The 25,898-nt window shown below is 41.9% G+C and overlaps 1 protein-coding gene across 3 annotated transcripts in view; it reads left to right on the forward strand.

The window, feature by feature from the left end:
• Positions 1–25,898, forward strand: part of SMPD3 (sphingomyelin phosphodiesterase 3) — a 107,965-nt gene that overhangs the window by 71,053 nt on the left and 11,014 nt on the right. For all 3 annotated transcript variants that reach the window (XM_071567135.1, XM_071567136.1, XM_071567137.1), the window contains exons 2-6: positions 969–2,592; positions 14,565–14,640; positions 21,044–21,199; positions 24,762–24,851; positions 25,649–25,712. In XM_071567135.1, the coding sequence (XP_071423236.1) occupies positions 1,258–2,592; positions 14,565–14,640; positions 21,044–21,199; positions 24,762–24,851; positions 25,649–25,712 (1,721 nt within the window). In that variant the 5' untranslated portion in view covers positions 969–1,257. The remainder of the gene's footprint in view (positions 1–968; positions 2,593–14,564; positions 14,641–21,043; positions 21,200–24,761; positions 24,852–25,648; positions 25,713–25,898) is intronic.

A 25,898-nucleotide genomic window follows, 5' to 3' on the forward strand; every position in this document is an offset into this window, starting at 1 on the left:
TTGACTTGTCACTCATTTCTTTGAACTCAAACATGTTGCATAAGTTTGTTAAAGTTATGCTTAACTAACAATTGAAGCGAAACAAAACAAAAATCCCTCCCTTGATCCAGCCTTTCCAATTTCCATTCAGGTAGCACCACCAGAGGGAAATCACAGGGAAGGATATACCCCTTTACAAAGCACTGACTGCCTGGTGTTGGCAAACCATGCAGGGAAGCACTGGCAGGGGGTGTGTTGTGGCAGGAAAACAGCTCCTGTTTCTTCTATTCCTACCCCCCTCCCAATTTTTATTATTAATCAGATTTTGGTGATTTTTTCCTGGTATCAGTGTGTATATATTTATTAAGCATCATTTGATGTCTTGAAGATTCTCTGTAAGGTCTCTGAGATCATTCCTTGCACAACCAGGGGTCAGGTCAGGGGTTAAAAGCAGCTCTGTTGTGACCTTGCCATCTTTTTCAACGTGTATTTTCTGACTCTTCCCTATCAGATTTGGGTGCCACCTTCTCTGTTTTGCTTTTGAAAGTGTTTATAATTTTGTCCTCAAACAACTTCACTTTTCTCATTCTGTTTTAAAATTTAATTTCTGTCTCTAGTCAGGCTCTGTCACTATCTTACTAGATTTTTCTTCTTTTTATAAGATCAGGCCCCTAAAATTTAGATGTCTTTAGTTAATCTTGACATTTACAAAATACCTCAGGCCAGAATTTCCCAAGTGGTAAGACAACTTTTGAAAGACATGATCTGTCTTCAAAGGAAAGATGTGAAATTGTTTTTTATATTTGATTAGCATTGTTTCCTTCAAAGCTGAGAATTGAAATTTAAAAACAATAATGTAAATGATTATTAATTTATCTTTTGCATAAGTATTCACTGTACACAGTAAGCCTTTAATTGTTGTAAGAAAATCTGAATCTGCTTTAAACTTCCAATAACTGTTACATGTGTTCTGTCTTTTGTTTCTACAGATTTCCCTTTTGCCTCTGGAGTGTTTCATTATGGCAGTCCCCAGTGAACAATGACATTCTTTGACAAATACAGATGCCAAAAAGCCAGACGAAAACAGTGGCCTTGTTTCATTTTTACTCCAACACAGTGAAATGGTGCTCTTAAAGTTTTGTTATTGACTCTGACTGGATAAAAAACTAAACTCCTGACTGGACCTTTTTCCCCAGCCCTCTCCTGGTGTTCTTAACGGATGCTTGACACAGTGACATCATGTAGTAGGCCCTGAAGCGTTGTCATAATTGAGTTGCAATGGTTTTATACACTTCTCCATTTCCCAACAGCTTTCTGTCAGTTCTGCATTCTTTTTCCTGGGGCCTGATTTTCCCATGTTACTGGCTGGCAGACAGGCTAGTGGGCTCCTTTGTTCCAACCACCTATGAGAAACGGCAAAGAGCAGATGACCCTTGCTATTTCCATGCACTCTGCATCATCATTACCACTCCCATCTACCTGGCCCTGTTGGTAGCCTCTCTTCCTTTTGCCCTCATTGGCTTCCTGCTCTGGTCCCCTCTGCAGTCAGCCAGGAGGCCGTACATCTACTCCAGGCTGCGAGACAAGACCCAAGGCAGTGGGGCCGCCCTGCTCACCGAGTGGAAGGCTGCAGGGAGCGGGAAAAGCTTCTGCTTTGGCAGTGCCAACGTTTGCCTGCTGCCTGACTCTCTGGCAAGATTTAACAATGTTTTCAACACACAGGCAAGGGCTAAGGAGATCGGCCGCAGGATCCGCAATGGGGCGAGCAGACCTCAGATCAAAATATACATCGATTCTCCCACCAACACGTCCATCAGCGCGGCGAGTTTCAGCAGCCTGGTCTCTCCCCAGGGCGGAGACAACACCAACCGCACTGTTAATGCTGGCATCAAAAGAACAACATCAATGGAGTACAAGGGAGACAATTCTGGCTCAAACAACAGCGAGGATAGAGAAGACAAAGGTGGAAGTGGAGAGCCAAACGAGGGAGAAGAAAACACTTGCATTGTCCGTATAAATGGAGAGGACAATGGCCACATGTCAGACACAGAAACAGACACTGCCAATGGCCAGGCTCATGCCAGCGGCCCGGCAGAGCCCTCACTGGAAGGTGATGCAGAGATCTCAAAAACACCCAACCACAAACAGAAGGAAGGAGATTCTGGGAGTTTAGACAGCTACTCTGCCTCGCGGGAGTCCCTGGTGAAAGTCCGTGTTGGAGACGGCACAGTGGACCAGAGCACTGTCAACAACAAGCTCCTCTACAAAGCCTCAATCATGAAGAAAACTTCAGTGCGGAAAAAGAAACACACAGATGAGGCCTTTGATCATGAGATCTCTGCTTTCTTCCCTGCCAACCTGGACTTTCTGTGTTTGCAGGAAGTGTTTGACAAAAGAGCTGCGGAGAAATTGAAAGAGCAGCTCCACCACTATTTTGAATACATTGTCTACGATGTTGGGGTCTACAGTTGCCACAGCTGCTGTAGCTTTAAGTTTGTGAACAGTGGTCTGCTTTTTGCCAGCCGCTATCCCGTTATGGATGCTGCCTATCACTGTTACCCCAATGGAAGAGGAATGGACTCCTTGGCTTCCAAGGGAGCCTTGTTTCTCAAGGTAAGAACCTTTTTGAAGCCACAAATAGTAACTCCATGTATGTGACAAGTTATAAAGTTACGCTACTTTCTCATTCCTGTTAGAGTTCAAAGAGGTTATATTCAGATTTAGATTTCCTGATATAACCTATATATGGGTCTGGTTGCCTGGATACTGTATTAAAATGATGGATGTGCATGAAATAATGAGGGATTTTGGAGGTAGGATTCAAGTATATTTTCAAGAGTCAAAATTTGAAGTAGCTTTCATGTAATTTTAGTTTCTTTCTTTGCCAAAATATCTGTAAAAAATGCACAAATTCTAAGCTTCATAACATGAGCACAGTGCAATGGGCATTACTGTTGCAAACAGCTTGTGCTTGTTGTGTGTTTGTCTGGCAATCAAAAGACAATCAAAAGTCTAAATGCCAGTATAATAAAACTGAAAGAATAGCAGTGAAATGTATGGCTATTCCTCTGTCTTGGTTGCAAAAAAATTAGTAAGGAGAGATACGATGACTAAATAACAGAAAAGGAGTGCCTGGCATGCTGAGGAGCACAGAGCTCTTTTGCTTTATTAACACAGTTTACTTACATTAACTAATGGTAGAGAGAACAGGAAGCCTAAGGTTATATGTCTGTAAATCATGAAAAACAGAAATAAAAGTCTGCATACAGTGATTTGCTTTTCCAAGACTACTGACTTGTTCATGCTTAATTCTTGGGAGAATCTGGCTGTGCTCTTTGTAGACTGGAGAGCAGGCTCTTCTAATCTGTGATTAATCAAGAACCAAAACTTTGTGCAGAGGTCCAAATCTGTAGACCCAAACCTAGACAGATCTGAAAATCTCCTAGAACATTGGATTTCAGATTTTGTGTTTTAGGCACAGTTTGAAATGGGTTTCACTATGTAAAACCTGAACTTTTTTCTAATGCTAGCAAAGTACATCAGGTGCTCAAATTATACGTACTTTCTAGTCACAAGTCCTCAACAAAAGCCATTAATAGCCATAAAGAACATGGGTTATCAATAAGGATCAGTGTGGTGTTTTGTATCCCCTGTTTGTCATTTGTAAACAGAGCAAAAACTTTTAATATTGTGGCTTGTGTAAAAAAAACCCAAAAGCAAATACTGGATTTTGCATTCTGATAATAGTTCAGTATTTCATATACATTTGACATAAACAAAAGCTCATCCACATCTGAATGCAGGTTTCCAAAATCGGGGGCTAAGCTTTCTCTGCTATACTCTTAAGTGTTTATAAACAGCAACAATTTCTTTTCTTTGATCTTAAAGTTCTGCAAGCCAAAAATGCACAAAGATGTTGTGTACTACTGGGGTCACAAGGACTACCCTTCAACATATGCATATGTTGGGGATTAAGAGATTAAAACCAATCTGTTTTCAGCTGCCCACTGCTGAGTCATTGATTTGCCACCCTCCTAGTCAGGCTGCAATGTCTCCATTTCTCTTGCAGGAAATTAAGCCTCTTTTCAAAATTCCACTGGGATGATGAACTTAATTATGGATCTGAGTTGTTAAATAATGTTACAGTTGAGCAGGGAATAGAGACCGATTGTTATCAAGATTCAAAGACTACTCCATTCTTTTAAATATAACAGAATTCTGCACAGCCAAAAGACCATTTTTCCTCCTGTCTGTGCTTTTCTGACATATTGTGCTTCATACCTAAAACATTTTTCATTCTGAGTTAACTGTGTCTTGATATCAGATGATTTTCTGTCTTAATTGTACATTAAGTGATCACTGGTCATTTCTTTGACAACAACAATGAGGAAAAAGGCGGGAATAATCTATTTAATTTTATCTTTGAAATAAAGTAGGTTTGAGGGTTGTTTTTCTTGACATAGTGCTTAATCAGCAACTCAGTGTGGGTGGACTCCAGAGACAAAAGCTACAGTAAGTCAAAGCCTGATTTGTTTTTGAAGTCCATGAGAATTAATCCATTAACTTCAGAAGCCTTGAGGTGTTTCACTGGGGTAGCAGCAAAGGGTATCAGACTCTGGCTGGCAGGTGTCAGTCCAGCCAGCAATGGACACCTCATACCCCTGGTTTTAGGTGCTGCTTTTACTGTCTCTTATGGTATTTTGAAGGTAAGTAATACAAGTCAGGCCTACACTGAAATTTTTCTCAGTTTAGCTTTAAAGAAACTAAGGCAGCCTTGCAGACCAAGAGTATCCTCATCCCTTCCCTTTCTGTAGTGGTGTGAAGTTGAGTCTCTCTGTGTTTTTAAGCTCCTGACTCCTGTGGAAAGCACAGTGTTTCCATTCCTGAAGTACAGGAGACATCGACTGAGTTCTGTTTTGGAAAGATACTTATGGACAGTGTTCCTCTTTCACAGCTTCTATCTCTGAGTAAAGGAGCAATTGCTCTCTGTGTTGATTAAAACCAAAAAGTTGTGAGAAGTGATTGAGGGGACACAACTTGCATGTTTTGAAAATGTGGATAAAGCCAGTCAGTGTTTTCATTCACTGAGAGGATGGAGCCTTTACTCAAATAATTTTGCATCTCAGGAAAGACCCAACATCTAAATTCAGAAGGATGTTCAGAGAAATAAACTGCTTCTTGTTTAATATTTGTCTCGTTAAAACAGTTAAGGATATAAATGAAAGGTCTCAAAACTAAATATTCAATGAAAGGTGAAATATTTTGTAAAGGACAAAACTGTTTTGGGGGACTTGTGCCCAGGTACAAGTGTTTTGCACATTTTTTGATTTTGGAATAGGTTCTGTTGCCAGAACTGACTCCAGTGAAGAGGAAAAGATTTTTCCATTGCCACCCTCTTCCCTGCCCTGTCTTCACTATCTAGGTTGTAAAGTTCAGGTAGAGATTTGGAAAGATTTGAGAGATTTGCTTAGTCATACAAAATTATGTTACCTGAGAGACTTACAGAGCTCTAGGGTTATTATTATTAGTAACTATAATAACAATCAGCTCTTACCTGCTTGCTATTCATTCCTACATCTCAGAGTGCATAATGAAGAAAGGTCAATATCTGCTTAATAGAAGGAGAAACTAAAGCACACGAAGGTGAAGTGACTTGATTGTGGCTTAGCACTTAGGGGGTCACAACCATGGAATGAAGTAAGTTACAGAGGCTTTTAGCCCTGTTCCATGCCATGTACAGGTGCTGCAGAGCTGTGCACAGGGAGTTTGCCAGCCTTGCTCTGCTCTCTCTGAGGATGCTGCCACCAAAGGTGCCACTGCTGGTGTTTCCCTGGCAGAGATCACTCATTTTTCCATCTGTGTAGGCTGACGCTTTCCAGGTCAGGGGAGAGACATAAGGATGATAAAGTTGGGAACAGCTATTGTGTGGAGTCCATTTTCTGCAAAACTAGAGGACTAATTTGCATTTAGCATTTGGAACTCTTCAAACTTTACCAGTGTTTCTGTCTCCAATCAGAGGGTGTAAGAGGGACACAGTCACAGAAAGAATAGCATATTGTGAGGGGGGAAATGTCACTCACATCCAAGTGACAGTTTCATGTCTGAAGTGCTAAACCACTGTTCCTAGTTGCCACTAAAGCCTCGGAGGAGAAGTTAGAAAATACATAAATCAGCCAATCCATTTTCATACTTTGTCAGCCTGGGCCCTTGGGAGACTCTGCCGTGACTCTCCGTTCTAGCCTTGCATTTCACATTAATTTAAAATGCCAAAGAGAAGAGCCCTTGAGTCTCCTCCAGAGGGTTTGTAACTCCCCCTGTCTGTGCTGCTGCTCTGCTGCAGATGGAGGCGGGAATGGGCCTGGCACAGGAGCTGTGCTGGGAATTCCTCCTGAAAGCTGCCCTGGACACTCTGCCTGTGACAGGGGACACATTGCAGGGGGCTCAGTTACTCTGCAGCTCTTGGTTTGCCGCATCTATAATGTTAATTCACAGCGGTTTTGATGAATTTAAAGGGAGTTTTAAAATACACGTTCTTTTCAGAAACTGGATGTTCATTTTGCAGTCAAATCAAGTTTAAAAGGTATCAGTGAGTGCTGAGCAGAAATTGTGTAATGCATCACCTGTCTGTAGTTTACTGGAAGGTTTCAAGATTGCAACATCCATCTTTAGAGAGAGGATTCGGTGTGGAGCCTCAGTTACAGTGTCAGGTGCTGTGGAAGTTTTGGACAGTAGTACAAGGAGAGCAGAAAGCGTCCTTAGCTTGACCTGATGAGTTTGTCTCCCAGGTGTATCAATCTAATAAAAACTTACTTCTGCTGACAAAATTTGCCTCTCTTATCCCTTAATTGTAAAGGCTGTAAATGTAATGTAAATCTAAGCTCTAAAAGACAGGTAAAAGCACGCAGGGGCAGGGAGTGAGTGGAAGAGGTGTCGTTCTCCAAATGGCTGTCAGCTGGGGAGAGGATTTGGAGGTTTCTTCCTCTCAGTGAAACTGGGAGATACAGAAGCATTTTGAGTAGAAGGCTGTTCTTCATACGATTCTTAGTAGGAAATTATTCTGCTTTTTGGCATCTGCCAAGAGAGCGAATTTTAGCACAAATAAGAGTTCTTGCTCAAAACACAATATGTGAACATAAAACAAAACTACAATCTGATGTGGGAAGTTAGAACAGTTAATAGTATTCTTCAAAATCAAAAGAAATCAAAAGGGAAGAAATGCCTTGTAGATTTTGCTAAATTTGTGGAAGAACTTGTGTTTAATTAATATTAATTCCTAAGGTTATTAACAGATTTACTTTTCAAATTCTCTGCAAATTAATGCTGTTCTCAGGGAGTACAGTAATTGTGCAGAGAACATGTTATTATTCATTACTTAAAGGAAACCTAGCAACCTTTGCTTTATGTGCAAAGCTCAACTTGTTTTCAAAAGAGCTGATATGGTGGTAACAGATGGCAGAAGGAGCAGCAGCTCTGATTGCAAAACTGCTTTGAAGCACATTTTTTACTGTTTTCTCCTCTTCAGGAGCCTGTTTTGTGTGAGAAAATGAGGGTTCCCTGAATTCCCCTCTGTGATTCTCCTTTTCTGTATTCCTGATGCAGATACACTTTGCTGGGGTGACTGAAGCTGCCTTTGCTGTCCCAAAGCAGCTGAGTGTGCTGTGCTGGCAGGGAAGGGGCAGCATCTGCACAGGAGAGTTACACACAAAGGGAGTGGCTGCTTTCTGACCCCAGAAAAAGAACATGGAGAGTTTTCAGTGGGTAGATTTTCTTGTCCTTGATCAGTTGTCCAGTAACTACAGTTATCCCAAGATGTATAACAGAGATGTCTAGTGCTGCTCCTGAGTTTGTTTAGATGACTCTAAAGCTGTGCCATTTAAGGCAGGAGGGTAACCTAAACATTTTCCACACACTCAGTTTCTGCTGTAAAATGTTAATGTAGGGATTGGATGGAGTCCAATAAACTGCCTGAGACTTTTAAAAAAAGGAACAGAAAGACCCTACCATGGCACTGCACCATGTTCCTTCACTTTCTTATAATTAATGTTATTAATCATGGTCTTTTTCTCCTTTATTAATGGGGACAAATAAAAAATGTTGTGTAGAATGAAATACAGACTTGAGAGAATGAGAGTCGTGGGCTTTATCCTCTTCAGAAGAGGAAGAGCCCTAAATTCATGACACTAATTTACAGCTGCTTTTCCTCCCATAAAGCTCAATTAAGCTTTGCCAAATAACAAATTCTCTGAGTTCACGGCACAGTGATTGTTGTCACATGGCAGGTGGGGAAAAACAGCTTTCTGAAAGAATCAAGTGCAAATGTAGCCAGAAAGAGTTACAGAGCACTACACAGATTTTTGAGCTGACCTCTGTAACATTTTAAATGACTTTAATTTAATATACTTAAATATTTATAATAGTCAATCAGTAATTTAACTAATGTATCTTCTATAGAAGCTGCTACATATTTCTGAAGGCCATAGATAGAGCTGTCAAAGGATTAAAAATAAACTATGTTTACACTACGTCTAAGCAAATGAAAATTGCATCTTTCTTGGGAGTTACAACTAATCTAAGTCATCTCTGTGGGGCAGGAATGTTTGAATTTGGAATGGGATTATCTGCAAATTCTCCATATATGTTCTCCTAACAGTAACAGGGACGAGGCCAGGGGCACACAGTCTCACTGGCCACTCCAGCTGTTTCTTGCTGTGTACTGGAAAATTACTGGAATGGGAAAAAAGTCCAGGAAGGCCTGATACTGTTTTGGAGATTACAGAAATGTTGCACTGGAAAGAAAGAAACTCTGCTTCTTTCTTTTCTCTTGCTCACTCTGTTTGCTTGTTATGATTCCATCAGATCACATAATGACATCCCCCAGCAGGGCCAGTGGGGACCAGCATAGCCTGGAGATCAACCCCAGAGGCTGAACCCGGAGGGTGTGTTGAAATAGCACTCCTTGGGAATATATGATTGCTCTAACCATAGTAATTCAGTGGAATCTCAGGCTCCTGCATTTTTAGTTCAACTTTCCTTGAACTTGAACAATATTGGCTACATATGGAAGGGGAATGTTTCTGTGGGAGTAAGGAACTCTCACATCAACTGTAAGTTCTGTTCCTGTGCCCTGCTCTTACTCTCTGTCGTGTTTTACCTCCAATACAAGGAGTTACTCCAGGCCCCTGTGCAGATGATGTTCTTTACAAATGCAGTGTTCATGCTTTTGTTTTTAGGGGGAGAGGTTTTTCCCCCCAGAGCATGCAGGAGTGCTTTCAGCCTGGTTAGTTTTTCTTCATAATATGATTGTAATTAGTTTGGTTCTTGTCATGACTGTGAATTTTTTTGCTGTAGAGCTCTATACTTTGGAGACTTACCCTCTTCAGAGGAGGGTTGCTGGGAGCAGTATTATAGGTGACATTTATTTCAGTGGCAAAATTGACACCTTCATGGTCACCTAAGCAGATGAAATGGATGGTTTCGCTCCTTCACCTCACAAGATGTGATTAAACTATAATGGCTGGAACTGGAGCAGGGCCAGGAGATGCCACAGCCCAAGGGAGTGTCAGTGTTGCAGTGGGATTCTTTACCTTTCCTGGAATATTTACCTTTCCCAGCTCCTGGTTCATTGGCTGAGTGTAGTCTGGGGGGTAACAGACTTTGGGGAGGTCTTTTTCTAAGAGTTTGCCAAAATTTTAGCTCTTTTATGCCTTGCACACCAGGATTTGCTTTCCCTGAAGGAAGAGACAATGGCATGTGCTTGGACTTGTGTGGAACTCTTTGTTTTGCAGGGTACACATTTGAGAAACTGTCTACTTTATTTTGGATTTTTCTGAATGGCTCCTCCTGGCAATGCAAAACTTCTAGAAAATATCACTAAAGGTTAAGTTGTCCTCATAACAAACCTTTTGGTTTTGTCTACATGTTATTACTCAGTATTTGAGAATCTAATCTGCTTTTTAATCAAGTGAGATTTCTCATGTATGGCATGGCCCAATTTTTTAATGACTAAAGAACATTTCCTTCCAAGCACTTGATGATTTACTAACACAGCAATGACAGGCTCGAAGCTGGTTTTGAATCTGGCATTGAAACACCCCAGAACTGAGGTAGCATTTCCCTGGGTTCTGTTTAAATGTCTGTTGATACTTTTCTTGACATCCAGGTGTGATAAAACTGTTTTGCACTTCTGGGACAGATGTGTGTAAACATAAACTCTTAGAGACAAGGTATTTGTCAGGTTTGCAGTTTTGTATACTTCCTATAGCATATGGTAAACATGAGATGTGCAAGGTATTCCACTTAGCTCAGAAAATTCCCATGACAGCAAGCAGTGGGATTGAATTTAAGGTTATTTTCCTTGCTGTAGCTCTAAAATATCAACTCTTGCTACTCATTAATTTTTTTCTTGTCAGCAACAATCTTACTGCCATAACCTTACTGGTTTGTTTTCTTTCATGAGCAATTTACTACCCAATACCACTCTCAGTGGAGGACAAGCCACTCCTGAGTCCTCACAGGACCAGATTTTGGAAAACAATTCCAGGAATATACACAATTTTGCATAGCACAGAACAGTCCCAGCATGGTCTCTCCAACAGGCTATACTGTGCAATGGCATTGAGATTAAATCTTTTAATAAAAACTACTTGATGTCAAGTGCTTTTGTGTACTCAATCAGTACTTGGAAAATAGAAATTCAGAGCCATCAGATTTGCACTTAATTATTTAATTTACAGGCAGGAGACAAATGTAAATATGCAGCAGCAGTAACTGGCATTTTGGATTCCAAACACACCCTTAGTAGGCTTTCCCCATTAAGGGAAAAAACATCTTTCCCTTCTGTAATGAGCTTTTTATGCCCCCCCCCAAAGCAAACAAAATATCATGGTCAGTGGTGTAACAGGGATCTGAATCCACTCTCAGCTTCCCAGTGTTCGACTGGTTTGATTATTGCAAATGTAGTGAAAGTTGGAATATATTTTGCATATTTCAGCATAATTTTGGAAAATACTGATTTGTTTATGTGACAATTATATAACTAGGACACTTTATTAAATCACAAATAGGTTCTGTTTGTTATCATTTTACCTCTAGGTAACTTTAGAGTTTAACAGGACATTACACACAACTTTTTCTTCTTGTAATGATTATCCTATTTTAAAACATTGTGACTTTATATTTAGATAGTACCTTCCTGTACAATTCCATAGACATATGATTTTTAGAAATGAGTATCTGAAGTAGTTCATAATCCTGCAGAAGGGTAATCCAATGAATGTGTTATTGACACAGAACTACTAATGTAGGGCAGTTGAGGTGAACTTAAGTCAGGTTTGTGGTGAAGGAGCCACTCTGGCTTTTTTTGTTTACATATATTTTCTTTGTAGATGTGAATTTAGAGGTTTTGTCTGTGTTGAGCAGCAAAAGTTGTATTTGTGAGGTGCTGCCCTGGTTTGGTGGCAGCAGAACCTTCGTGCCAAGATCCACGTTGCAGCTGCACTGAAGGCTCAGCGCTGTCTCTCTGTGACTGCCACGTCGAGTCACCACAACATAATATATCCTGGAAATGGAACAGCCTAAAAGTAGCTACAGCATTTGGCCACCCAAAAGAATGTTTTTATGCAGAATTACAGGGCTTGTAATATTCCAGAAGTCAAATAGTTTTCATGTCTGCACAACCCATAGTCCTTGTCCATCTGTGAAATACTAAATTAGACTGAATAAACAGATTTTTTTTACTGTTTTACTTTGATCATATTTAATACAGTAGTGCTTCTACTGTAGCTGTGAACTGACTAAGGGGCTGCAAGGGTATTTATTTACTTTCCCAGTAGGTGCCACAAATATTTGCCTTCATTATGATTATACACCAAATATACTCTGCTTGGTGGTTTCCATCAACACTGCCACTCAAGAGAACCCCCAAACCCCTCAAAGTCAAGAAAAGCTGGAGGAAACATGAAATCTGGGAGACAGGCTGCTCTGGATGCACTTTCCAAGGAAACTGTAATTATGTTAATGCCTTCAGCTCTTGCTTTTGAGCTTTATTTTGTTCTCCTTAGCAGAGTGTTGCTGAGCCCCCCTGCTTTCTCTGCTTTCCCCCCAGGCAGTGAGTGTGGCAGCCGCTGCTCCCAGGGCACCGAGCCCTGGGCTCTGTCCCTGCAGTGCCACCCCCAGGGGCTCTGTGCCCTCATCCCTCCCACGGCACAGCCAGCCCTTGGCCTGCGCCATTTCACAGAATCACAGACTATTCTGAGTTGGAAGGGACCCACAAGGATCATTGAGTCCAACTCTTTAGTCAATGTCCCACACAGGGGATTGAACCCATGGCCTTGGCATTATGACAATCAAGTTTTAACCAACTAAGCTGATCTCAGAAGTCTCGGCATTCTTGGAGAGCAGAAGTTCCCAGGTCCGTTTCAGTACAAATCTGTGCACATGGGCACCCTGGATGATACATATTTATTTATGATTAATGGGAAATCAGTGTGATCCTATGCACAGATTGGCTGATGAGCACAAGGCCTTGTCAGGCACTCCATTAAGGCTGCACAGGGAAGTCTAAAGCCAATTTGAGTTGACTTCTTTTTCTCAACTGACCGTAATTTAAGTTTGGGTTTTCAGCTTTTAGACTTAAATCTTTTATGCTTTTTGGATAGAGATGCTGCAATGATTCCATGTGCTGTAGTCATTAAGGGCTTTATAAGCAGCACGTTCCCACTCTAAGGCAGAGCACTTTCCATGCAGTTTTCCTCTCGGTGTGGGCAGGGTGGATGGCACTGAAAGGCATGTGACAGCCACACTTGGCCTCTGCAGCAGGAGATGCTGCACATTCCTAAACTGATGGAGACTTTTTATAGTTTTCAGCATTGAAGAGAAACCCTAATTTTGAATTACCAAGTTTGGAAAATATAGTTCCTATACCTTGACTGTCCTAGATAGCAGAGGAAATAAACTGTTTCCCACTTTTCTATTGGAATGGTGTATGTTGCATAAAAAAAGCTGGAGAGAATGCTCCTTATGATTCCCCCGTGACAGTGAGACATTAGAGAGAGAAAGCCTGAGGGAGGAGGGAAGAGTCTGCATGGTGAAGCTCCTGCAGCAGCCCCTGACAGCCACCCAGCACATCAGCCCATCCTCTGGGATTGCTGCAATCCCGTGAGTTTGGGAGAACCTCCTCGTGTAGGGGCACAAGCACCAGTGATTGCCTGTGTTTTCCTTGTTTTCCTCTGCTTTCACCCTCTCTGAAGCAGGTCAGCTGAATGGGAACAGCAATAAGAACACCATCAATATCTATTTAGAAAACTGTCTGAAAAAGGACTGAACAGACTGAGGTCAGAATAATGCCAGTTGTTTATTACATACTCCCTTGGCTGGCACAAACCCTCAAAGTTAACAAGGCATTGTTGAGTACAAATGACTTCTAAATTCACTTACTGCAAAGCTGACTTTCCAGTTATAAAATGAATCAGGTGGTTCTTGGATAGCTGAAAAACAAGAAAACAAACCAAGCTTAAAAAGCTGTGTCTGTATGAAGTGGAGCTCTGCTCGTTATTTAGAGGTGTCAGATAAAATTTGAGCCTGGCCTTGTGAAGGAGAGTCATCTCTGGTGGTGTTGTCTGAGCCCTGAGTACAACTTTCCTCTGTGGGCATTTTTCTCTCTATGCAGTACTGCCACATAAACTGTCAACAAGAAAATCATACCCTCAAACTGTCTGCTTTCCAAAATCCAAAACTTGATCCTCATACCATTGGGAACTTTGATTTGCAGCTGTGTAAGTCCTCAACTGTCAAAACCCTCAGTAAAGCTGAAAACTTTAGCTAGAACTTTATTTTAATTTGCTTGTGTGTCCACCTGCAAATACATTTTTAAAAGATTGTAACATATGATATAGATGAGGAATTATGCTCCATTCTGGCTTCCCTGGAAGCGCTGCCTCTTCTGTGCCCAAGAGCAGGAGCCCACATTGTGTTTCGTCTGCTTGACAGCCGTGGGGGCTGCTGTTGGGAGCTGGGGGATGGAAACTCTGCTGGGAAATACTAGAAGTCCCCAATACCTTTGTAGAAGAATGTAAAAAATCCATTCCAATCCAAAACTTGCTGCAGAATGGAGAAAACATGGTCAAAAATCAATATTTATTTCATGTGTCATCCTTTTCCCTAGACTTCCTTGGAGCTTTTTCCTTCTGCATTCTGGTTGTACATTGATACCAAGCCAGCATTAGTTTTATATGGCACTTGAGTGGTGGGCCTGAATCTTGCATGTGAACAAGGACTGGGATGCAAAAGGGTGACAAGAAAAGGGGACGGGGAGCCAGTGGGACTGCAAACAACTAGACAAAGTCAAATTTTTGCACATGTTGCACATCAAAATGAATACCTTGAACATGGTAATCAGGGAAGTGTCATTGTGCTGACAGCAAGCCCCAGGAACACCTGTAAGCCCCAGTGTGTCTCTGGTGGGTTTGTGTGTACATGTGTTTCCAAAATGGAGCTGGCTGGAAAGAGTGCTGGGAAATGCTGACAGGGTTGGAAGCAGAGTTCTGTGAGCTATTCCATTAATCACCTTTTTGTTTCCTCCCTTCCAGGTGCAAGTGGGAAGTACACCTCAGGACCAAAGAATTGTGGGATACATTTCCTGCACTCACTTGCAAGCTATTGCAGGTACTGTCCTAAGATGTGTATCTTAGTTTGTCACGATTTTTAGGCCTGGGGAGTATTTTTGTGCAAAAGGAGCGATCATTGCTCCTCCTGTGCTCCTGACAAAGTGCAGGGAGGGTTGCAAAGAAGGGTGGACAAGTATCCCCAGCCCTTCTCAGTTTCAGTCTCAAAGTAGTTCAGTACCATAGGACACAAAAACTATCCCTGAGAGTTTTTCTTCTCTTTGCTCCCTCTTAACCAAATAGTGTTGGTTTAGAAATACATTACTGCCATTGTTACTCAATAGCATCTCACTGTGACTTGCAGCATATCAACCAAAATTTCTTTGTACATAACAAGGAGATAATCAGAAGATACAAGTTGGGACAGTTATTTGTGATGGAAAAAGCCAAAATTCTCTGATTTTAAACCTGCACACTTAATACATAAATCACTAGCAAGTTAATTGGAAAATTCTCTTGGTCATGTTTAAAAGCAGTTCTTTACTTAGAGTAGGAGTAATAATAAAAGCCACATTATAAACCTTTACTTTGAGTATGATCAGAATTTAATTTGGCTGGAGGGTGAGTATCTTTGATTTTACTTACTATGACTGGGTCTTGTGCTCCTGGATGCTGGAGAGAGAACACAGAGAGCCCTCCAGGCTGCCTGAGCTCAGCCTGGGCTGCAGAGCAGGGCAGGACAGCCCTGCATTGTCACTGGGGGAACTCCCAGCCTGTGCTGGGCACATCTGGGTTAATCACCCCAACCAGGCAGCCAGTCCTGCTGCTCTGTCACTGCTCCAGTTAGAGGGACCTGGGAGCAGCACTGCCAGTCCCTCAAGTACATTAGACTGGATAGTTCTAAAAAAGACTAATGAATATTTCATCTACTTTTTAACAATGTAACATCCTTCTCTGCTTTTCTATTTTTAACTTATGGTGATATACTGTGAGATTGCTGTTGTGGAGCTGAGATTTGTTGCTGTTCTAGTTTAGTTTTCAGTTCTTTGGTTTCTGTTTCTAGTTTTCAGTCCTGTTCCTTTTTACTACCTAGTGTTGTATTCTCAGTCCTTGATAACCACATTGTGAAATCCCTAAAATATTGAAGAGGAAGAGGCAGGAGGGAAGAAGAATGGGGAAGTAATGTTCCATTTTTGGTCACCTTAAGGCCTCTTGAAGGGTGAAACACAACCTTTCATTTTCCTGCTTCACATTTTTAGGCTTGTCTAGTTCAAACTACATTCAAATAGAGCAGACAGTGATTTAAAAGTCTGTCTTTAGATATATTGTATTTGTTTCTCTAATGAAATAGAAAACTAACATTCATTAAGTTTGGCAGAGCTATCCTTTCTGGTTTGCATCATCTGATTCATAACATTTCACACATTTAAAAGTTATCCAAAAACCCCAGTTCAGCAATGTAAGGATGTGGTAGTTATAAAAACAAGCAGTGTTTCAAAGGTCAGCCCTTTAAATCATCTCCTCATACATGGCTGAATGCAACCTGCTTTCCCTTCTGGGGTGCAGAGACTCACACTTGACAGTTCTTATGTGAATATAAAATGAAGTGATCCAGCTGCTTATCAGGGACCAGCTACTAATGCTTTTTTCAGGAGATGGGGTGGCTCAGCTCTGTTCTGAACAAGTACTGCTTTTTAAGACCTGACCCTCAACTTTTCCAAGAAACCTCAGATTTAGGTGTAGCTTTCCCCCTCAGTTCTGTGCCTGGCATGGGTTGCTGCTGTGAAGCAGCTCTTCCTTTCCACTGTGGAAATACCTGCATTTCAGTGACAAATGAAGGGATTCTTTAATGAGACCTGATGTAATTATTTTCCAAGGGCTGTTGAGTTTACATTGTTCTTTTATGTCTTTTGATTAGTCAGTGATTAATGTTCTGAACAGGTTTTTCTGCCTTGAATCCACCCACATCCCAAGTCCCATTGAGTCATGCCTTTGAGACAGCCCACCAAGCCACCAGCACAGAGTGAGCCTCAAGCTACTCCAGCCCCAGCCCCAATGCTGGAGCATGCTGGGTGCTATCCCATAACCTTGTTCGCATCCCTGTTCTGTGTTTAGTGTGAGTGTGGCCATTACAGTACAGCTTCTGGCAGCCCACACTTCTCTAACATCCGTTTCAGGCTCTTATCCTGCACACAGCTGGAGCAGAACTCAGCACTGAGAAAGCTCTCTCAGTGTTTAAAATTGTGGCAGTGCAATCAGGAGTAACTCCAGTGCTAAGCATCCTTAGACAGTGATTCCACACGTGTTTCTGAAATACCCACTCCAGGGCAGCCTGGCCTTGCTCCCTCTCTCAGTTGTGCTGCCCTGGCCCTCGTGGGCTGTGCTGCACTGCAGTGGGGACCTGACACAGCTGAAAAGTAACCCAGCAGAACAAAAAAGTGATTTATTCCTTTGCGGGGGGTGCGTGTTTAGGTAGTTTGTTCTTTTTTTTCGTTTGTTTCCTCAGCCTACCCTGGATTCAGCACGTTACAAGTGCAGGGGTCTGCACACAGTCAGGTGTGACACAGCCTGTCTAAACTGAAGCCTTTGGTTCGTGACTTGGAAACAATTTTTTCATTAGTTTAGGCTTTATATCCTACAGTTTATAAGTTTTTTTGCTCATCTTTTCCAGGTTCCCTGCCAACATATCCCATATCACTTACCAGTGCCTCCACTAGATCTTCTAATTTCCTCTGACTAGGCCTGTAACAGCCTTATCCTGCCATCACAGTGCTCCTTCTGATGTCTTCAGAGTAGGACAGAACAATCTCCCTCAGTGTATAGTACCTGCCTGCAGTGCTAACTAAAGCCAGAGTTGCACTTAAGCATTGTAAAAGTGAATGGAAAGGGCAAGTATGATTATTTTGCAACTAACAACAGAGAAGTATTTATTTATGCTGGCTGAGGTTTCCCACATTGCCCTTTCATCCTTCCACAAAATGTGAAGCTGAAGGAAACTCTCAGAGAATTTGGAAATGCTGCAGGAAGCAGTCACAAGACAATTATGTGCATTCTTCTGGGACAGTTACTGAGGAAAAGAGTGCATAGCAATTGGGACAAATCTGTATTCTCTGGTTAATCCCTGGTGGCAGTGAGTCAGATCAGTGATTCTATCTGAATATTTAAATAGTTGAACATAACTGTTGGGAGTCCCTACCTAGTTCTCTTCTGTTAATATTTACTGATGCTGTTTCATTTCAGTAGCAGTTTCTGAAATGTCTTTTCCCCTGATGATTGGATGTGGCTTTGGCTTGTCTTTTCCTTCGATGTCTGATTAGTTCAGTTGTCTTCATCTCCAAAGCTGTTGATGGTTGGGAGCTGCCGAGAGTCTGAGCAGTAACTTTTGCATACGGATATAGCCGAAGCTGCTGAGCAGCTGCAGGGAGAGGGTAACACTGACCTCGGAAAACACGTTAGAGGGATCCCATCTTGTGTCATGGAAACGTCGCTGATTCCACTGCAGCTGCTCCCGATAGTGCCCTGAAGTGCAATTGCTTCTATGACCTCTAGTGGGGATAGTCAGGGATGCCAGACTGTCCCAAGTTCTATGCTTTGGCTAAAGAGACATGAAAGTCACCTGTTTCTGTAGAGCCCTCAGGTTATGAGCTGTTACAAAGGCTCAGCATCTGCAGAGAGAGGGATGTGTGTCACTGTGTGGTTAATGCCTTTTCAGTAACAGCAATGCACGTTATCAGACACACCATCCTCCTAAAATATTTTTGCCTCCCTGTCTTCCTGTTTTTCTCAGATTTTCTGTTTTGGAGAATTTTACCTTTGTGTGTTTCAGTTAAGTGTGTTTGCTACATTCTTCAGGCTCATCTGTGGCAGGTTCCTGCCTGAGTTCCCTGCCCTTGTGGCAATGGCCACAATATTTTATTACTTGTCTTGGTGAAGCCATGATGGATAATTCACAGCAAATGAGCCAAAAAACCCTTCACTGTTCAGGCATGTAAGGCTGTCTTAGAAAATTAAGCAATTTATGTAATTGGGACTTTGTGGGGAACAAGACATTTCTGCATCCTTATTAACAAGCACCATGCTTAAAAGTTGTGTTATGAGGAAACAACAGTAGGCCTGAGGAGAGGAGGTGGGAGAGAAAGATTGAGATGCTTTAACAGGAGGACAGTCCATGAACTTGAGTGAGCTTCACCAGGAAGGAGAGAGTTGGGATAGCTTCAGGAGATGGCAGCTCTTGTCCAAGTGTGTGCATACCTGATGGGAGGGTGTAAGGAAGAGGGGGCAGCCTTTCCCTGGTGGGGGCCCAGGGATGGGGTGAGAGGATGTGGGCACAAACTGAAACGCCATTTAAACAAAGGAAATTACTTTTATTGCAAGGATGACTAAGCAGTGGAACAGGCTACCCAGGGGTTATGGTGTCTCCAACTAGAGATATTCAAAGCCTGACTGGACATGGTCCTGAGAAACCTGCTGGGGGTGACCCCCACCTGAGCAGAAGGGTTGGACTGGATGATCTCCAGAGGTCCCTTTCACATGCTCATCCTTTCTCTGACTCTGTAATTCTCCTGTATCTTTAGTTCAGCAGAGTGTGTGTGTCAGTCACGCACACCTTTTGTGGTGTCCCCTGCCCCGGGCTGGGTTTATTCCACCCGACCTATTTCCTGTGCTTTGTGCAGCTCTGTCTGCACTGCAGGGGCTTCCTTGTGCTGGCAGAGCAAAGGGATTTCCCAGGAATGCACTGCTCTGGATTTGTGTCAAGCTCTGGGATTAGGGTACAGTGTGAGCCTGAGGTGCAAGTAACTAGAAATTGTAGGTCAGGGAATAGATGTGGGAAGCATTTGCATCTGCTTTGACATTACAGCCCAACTGGTAAAGATTTGCTGGGAATAGCACAAGCGGAAGAAAAGAATCAGATTATTTGCTGTTGGAATTGCCAGCCTGAAGAGATGAGTCAGTTTAAGAACCTACTTAAAACTCTTTTTCTGCTCATGTTGTTTTCAATATTTCTTTTAATTATTTAGCACTGTATCATGCTTGGTTGAAAGTTTCTGGTTTGTGTTTAACTGTTGTTTTAATACCTTTCCCCCAACCCTGCTCTGAGATGTTCTGGAAAATCCAAGCCTTCCCAGGGTTCCAGGGATAGGAAAGGGAAGCCCTAATGAATGGCAGGAGTCTGCCTGTGCTGATGCAGTGCCAGTGCAGTGCAGAGTTCACATTTTAAAAGTCTAAAGAGTGCCAGTGACAGCTGCAGTTGAGATGAGTGATTAATAATTGTGAGGATGGAGATTCAAATATTCACCATCTCCATAATGGCCTCTGAAAGCAGCTCCAGACATATGTAACTGATGTTTTAAATGGGTTTTACACCATTTTAATTGTTAGCACAAAGTAATAAATTACATTAAAATAAAATTCTACTCAGAATAAGGGATTTTGAGTTTGCTGCTTTTCCTTCCAATTGTGGTATTTGAAAACATCTTTTATTTTGAAGAAAAGTAATATTGTTCTGCCTTGATATATCTTTTCAAGTCTGAAACAAGCAAAATTATAATATTAAATATAGGTACAGTGAAAACAAAGAAAAAAGGAAAGACAATATGGTAAAGATTTCCAGAATGTGTCTCTCTCTGCTCCTTTCCCCACATCAAGCTTTTGCTGTCGTCATTTTAAGAGAGAGACAGTAATAATTTTTTATTAGGCTCCATGTCACCTCATGTGCTTCTAATTAAGTGTGGTTAGTTGCTGTAATTAAAGAGCTGTTTTGTGTGTCAGATGGTTTCACAAACAAAATCCATCTGACAACCAATAAATCTCAGCCTTTTCATATCACTCCTATAAAACATCCTGGTGGCAACTGGTGAAAGGAATCTGGTATTGGATTTCTGAATTCCTGCCTGCCTAAATCTATATCCAACATGTACCTTTAAAACTATGAAACAGTGCTTGCAGTTTAGGCATTCTTACTTGAACATAAACAAACCCCTTCCTTGGATGGACTACTACAGTATGAGTAAGATGAATTTACCATTGATGTACAGTTACTATTTACACTTGAAAGTTAAACTTTTCATTTTTAAAAATTAGAAAGTGAAGCAAGAGCAAGTGATTTGCCCCAGAACATACTGTCTAGTTTGTCTGAAGCAGGATTTTAGCTGTGAATTTCTGATTTTAAGTGTAATGCATGAGCTCCTCCTCTGGCTGGAAACATCCCTGCTTTGGCTGCTTGTCTGCAGCACAGGTCACTTGTCTTCTCATTTCTTCACACAAGCCTGGTATGGTTAGTTCCAGAAGGAGATATTTAAATTATCACAAAGTGTGGTTCCTAATGAACTTTCTACCAGGTGAAGCACTGTGAGTGCACTTTTAGCCACACCATTTCTTACCTTGCACCCATTCCCTCAGGATGTAACATGCCAAAAGGAGGCCTTACTCCTTGTTTGGGTTATTTGTGTGTTTGTTTGCTACAGGAGACACTACTGTTCGATGTGAGCAACTGGATATGCTTCAAGATTGGCTGTCTGAATTCAGAAAATCTACCTCCTCCTCCAGTACAGCCAATCCAGAGGAGCTGGTGGCGTTCGATGTGATCTGTGGAGATCTCAACTTTGATAACTGCTCATCTGGTAAGACAAGGTTTGCCTTTTCCTCGGGTGTCTGCCTGTTCTAAAAGGAATAGGAATGTTCTTGATCCCTGTGGGTTATAGCAGTACATTGACTGGCTTTTGCAAGGAAAAACTTAATGGCTACAGACACTTCTAAAATAGGTATGAGCTCTAAGTGTGAGTTACTCTCCTTGGCTCCTCCTGTGAGCTCTGTGGAGTTATTAAGCATGATAGGGTTTAAGGCACAAAGAGCAATACTTTGTGACTGATGGTAGCAATAATGAGGACAGATCCTGTGGTTCAGCTTTACTTGAATTAGGTAGACACTTACTGGCCTACAATTTTAATTACTAATAAGAGACACGCATGTTAAGGGGGTTTTGTGGAGAAAAAAGTAGTACATTTACGCAGATAAAATACTTTTGTAGTGTGTATACACGACATGGAGACTAACGCTGCAGAGATCTCAACATTGCTGAATCAGTGGGGGAAAATCATTAACTGGTCCTATGTAGTTTTAGGGTTTTTTTATTCTAAGAAGTTTTAAATTATTTTTAATTGGATGCTGAGGGTACTAGAAAAAGAACTCCACAAAATCATAATTAATGGTTGGTGAGCAACAACTGTACCAAAGACAATTTTGTGAAATGAAAAGCAAGCATTGTGAAAAAGTAAATCAGTCACAACTGTAGGACTCAAAGTAAGCTCAGGATGGTCTGAGAAGGTGCTGGCAAGTGCTCTGGTGGGCACAGGAATCTGCCCTGCACAGTGCAGGTGATCAGAAGTGCAGTGGCTTCAGGAGGCTGCAGTTGGACAAACATAAAATGCCATGGGTAGGGGTGGCAGTGAGATTTGGAGGGGGTGCAGGGAGGGAGGTGGTCAGGAACAGCTCTGCAGCTGCCCAAGCTGCTGCCCACACAGCCCAGAGACACCAGGGCAGTGCTGGCAGGGGCAGACAGGAGCTGGAGGATACAAACCTGCTGTGATTTCACCATTCCACTTGCAATGTTGGATGGCTGGAGTGGCCTGGAGGCAAAGGTGTCCATCGAGGAAATGAAGGAGCTGCTGCATAAGCAATGGGAGAGTGCCCAGGCAGGTCAGAGATGAGAGTGAATGGGGCTGTGCAGCAGGAGCAGAGGCAGCACTGAAGCTCTGAGGAACAGCATATGGGCAGCTCTCTCTGCCTGAGAAGTTCTGGCACCAGACCCAAGGTCTTGCACAAGAAGCACAGAGTATAATCAGTGCAATTCTGAGCTGTCTTTTTAAATAAGTAGTAAAAACAACTAATTGCTTTTGCAAATAATAGTTGTAAACATTGCAACTACTTCTAAAGAGGATTGAAAAGCAAGTTATACAAATTCATTTTCTTTTGCTAACTCTACCACTTACTTACATTGCCCTCCCCTTTAAAATGCACTCAGCCTGAAAACTGAAATTAAGCTGGCTATTTAATTTTTTACTTTTAGATTGCTTTCTTCTGTGCTAAGCAAGTTGAATGCAGTGTTTTAAATTCTCTCCTCCATTTTTACATTACTCATTGTTTTAGGGACATTTGTTAGCATTATAAGTTAATTGAACTTCTTAAGTTTTTTAAAGCAATAATCAGCTTCCTGTAATTCTCTTTATGATTTTCTGTATCCTTTCCCACTCCACAGATTGATACAGCAGCTAATTAATGTTTCAGTGAATACCAAGCTTCTATTCTTAGTTGTATTGACAGTACAGTTTTCAAAGATTTTCAGGTCTATGACTGACCTTATGCTTATGACAAATTTTCTGCAATTCAGTTTTCCTCTCCAGCTTTACAGAACATTATGGCAACATTCATACAGAGAATTCATGCTGAGTGGGAATGTTCTTAGACAGTTACTTAGTGTCATGTTGCTGTGGACTGACTTGTGTAAAAGTCTGTTACGTTTTTAAACCTTTTAGCATAAGATAAAGAGCCTTCCAATCAGATAGATAAAGTTTTATATCATCAGCTGTGACTTGTCACAGTGACACAGTTGCAAATTAATCATTTTTAATCTATCTTGGTTTTCAGGGAAATTCTGTAGACATTTGATACAACAAGGGGAAACCTGGACAAACAATAAATTGCAAAGATTTCATCTTTTACTTTTCCATAAACATTAAACAAACCAATTGGCTGTTCAGACAGAAAGAAAAACTATCTGCATTGGCCACCTGGCAGACTTTGGGGAGGGTCAGTCCTCCAGTCCTCTGCCACAGTTCCAACATTCCCTGACAAATTAGTTTTAGAATCTCCCTGCAGTTATGAGGATGTTCTCAAGACTGAGAGCCAGAGGGAAAGATGTAAGAGGCAGCTGAGCTGGTGTGGAGGCAGCAGGTGAAGGACAGTCAGCACAGCACAGCACAGCACTGCTCTGCTCACCTCTGCCTTTGCCTCCTGCTTAACAGGGAGAGGTCAGCAGCTCCTTCTCCTGGTTAGACCAGCATTTTACATGAGGAGATTTGATGGGAGTCCTGGTGTGTGAGCTGCATTCTGTCCAGAGACACAGCTCACAGTTCCAAGTTTTGTTTCTGACTTTATTTTCCATCTTCTTGTGTGCTTATGTACTCTGAGACAGTGACAAATATGTGACAGCAGCAACTCCAAACTCAGGTGAATATTCTGGTGATCCCAAGAGAGAGCCTTCAACTGTTGCTAAGAAGTTCTAACTTTTTAAAAGAAAGGAAGAAAGGAAAGAAGGAAGCTCCTGAGCTGTTGCCAGTTTCTTTGCCATTTAACAAAGCAGAATTGTAGCAGCTGGCACTTTCAAGTTCCAGTTGTGCTTGTTTCCCAGGTATAATGATGGCAGTGTTAAGCAGCATGCACAGAACTAGGCCATGCTTGTTTCTGCAGCACCTGAAGTGCTGTGTTTATGGTTTGGTGGGATATCTTACTGAAGGATCCTAGGACCTTGATGTGCTTTGTGTTTTAAATGCAAGGAGCACATAGCAATTAGGAATAAATTAATTTGAAGTTGATAGGTCATGCTGATTAAATTTAGAATGGCTTAAATGCCGTAGATAACATCCCAAACAAATTATCAATTGACTGTCCTTTACCTTTTCTCTTGTAGCCTAGAAAACACTGGCAGTAGATTTTTATTCTGAATCAAGTAAAGCGTAAGATTTTATCTTCAGGCTTACTGAGATGTGTAACTATGCCCACAAACAGCCATTTCCATTGCTGTTGGGAAGCCAGTCCAGTTCTCCTTTGGGTGATCTCTCTCAGCAAGTTTTGTACCTATGTAAGCAATGCTGTGGCAATGGCAAAGGGAGGAAATACACTGGAAAACTTTCACTTTGGTTGAGAGCTAAAAACTACCAAAAATGTCTTTCATAGGAAAGACTTTGTAGGAAGGCACTGTTAATAGCAAGCATTTGTTGGAATGTGTGACCAAGGCAAGATACTGGGCAGTAAAGCTACTACTGAGCTGATTCAAATCACACCTTTGTATTTATACTGAGGAGAAATGAGGACTTGCAGTGCCTCTGGTGGCAGAACACGCAGTTGTGCACAGGCTCACAACTGGTGGTTTATGTCCCTTTTCTTGAGCTTCTTCTTTCCCTGCAGAGGACAAGCTGGAGCAGCAGCACTCTCTGTTTACACACTACAAAGACCCCTGTCGAGTTGGCCCTGGGGAGGACAAGCCGTGGGCAATTGGTAAGACCTTCCCCAGCCCTCAGTGTGTGAACTCTTCCCTGGCTGTCACCCACACAGCCGCTCTGACTACAGGAAGAATTCCGTGGAGAACAAACATTTATATTTTTTAAACCTTAACATACCTTGTTGAATTATAATTAAGAACCAAAGATCTCAAACTTCAGTCCACATTCTGGAACTCATGTCTCAAGCTACCTGAATGCCTTCCCCCACATATTCTACTTTTAAAATTATCTCTAGATTACTTGTGAGAGGAGGAAGCCAAATTACTGTTTCTGTGTGCCTGCAGTGTAAGCCTGCAGCTTCTGATCAGAACGTTCTGTTTGGTGTTGCATAAATCCTGTCAGTGGAGATGTAGCAAAGCAAATCAAAACCACTATGAACTAGTAGGTTTGTAAAAGATTTCATGGAACTCTGAGCAATTAATTCCTGTGAAACTCAGTTGAACTTGGTGAAGTTTTAGATCAGAAATTAATACTTTCTCTAGAGGAGCAATAATAATTGTGAAGATACTAAAAATAAGTGGAAATGTTTAATAATGGGGCTTTACCTGTGGTAGCAGAAAACCAAATCTGAGACATTGGGGCTGAGAAAGTGGAAGGGTGGAGACCTTGTGGAAGGTGACAGGCAGCAGGGAACCTGGAGAATGGAGAAGTGAACACAAGCAGCTCTCAGTCAGAGTAGTCCCCTCTGTCCCACACAGATCCTCCCTCACACCCCTGTGCCTCCAGAGGCTTCCCAAGAGGCGCAGCACAGCAGGAATGCTGGGACACTCACAACTCCCTCTCTGTTCACAGGTACCTTGCTGGATCCTGAAGGATTGTATGATGAAGAAGTGTGCACCCCAGATAACCTACAGAAGTATGCAATTCCTAATCTTTCCATATGTGTTACACAGTTCTGTAAAAAGGGAGTTCTCATTGCTTGCTGTTTAACACTTCACAAATGGAGGGGTATCTTATGGACTGGAAAACAAAACAAACTAACAAATTTTTACCCAGGAGTGTTTGGGGAAGAGATAAAAAGAAGTAAAAGTGGCTGCTTCTC

Source organism: Pithys albifrons, chromosome 12, assembly GCF_047495875.1.
Source record: "Pithys albifrons albifrons isolate INPA30051 chromosome 12, PitAlb_v1, whole genome shotgun sequence".
Lineage (NCBI taxonomy): Eukaryota > Metazoa > Chordata > Aves > Passeriformes > Thamnophilidae > Pithys > Pithys albifrons.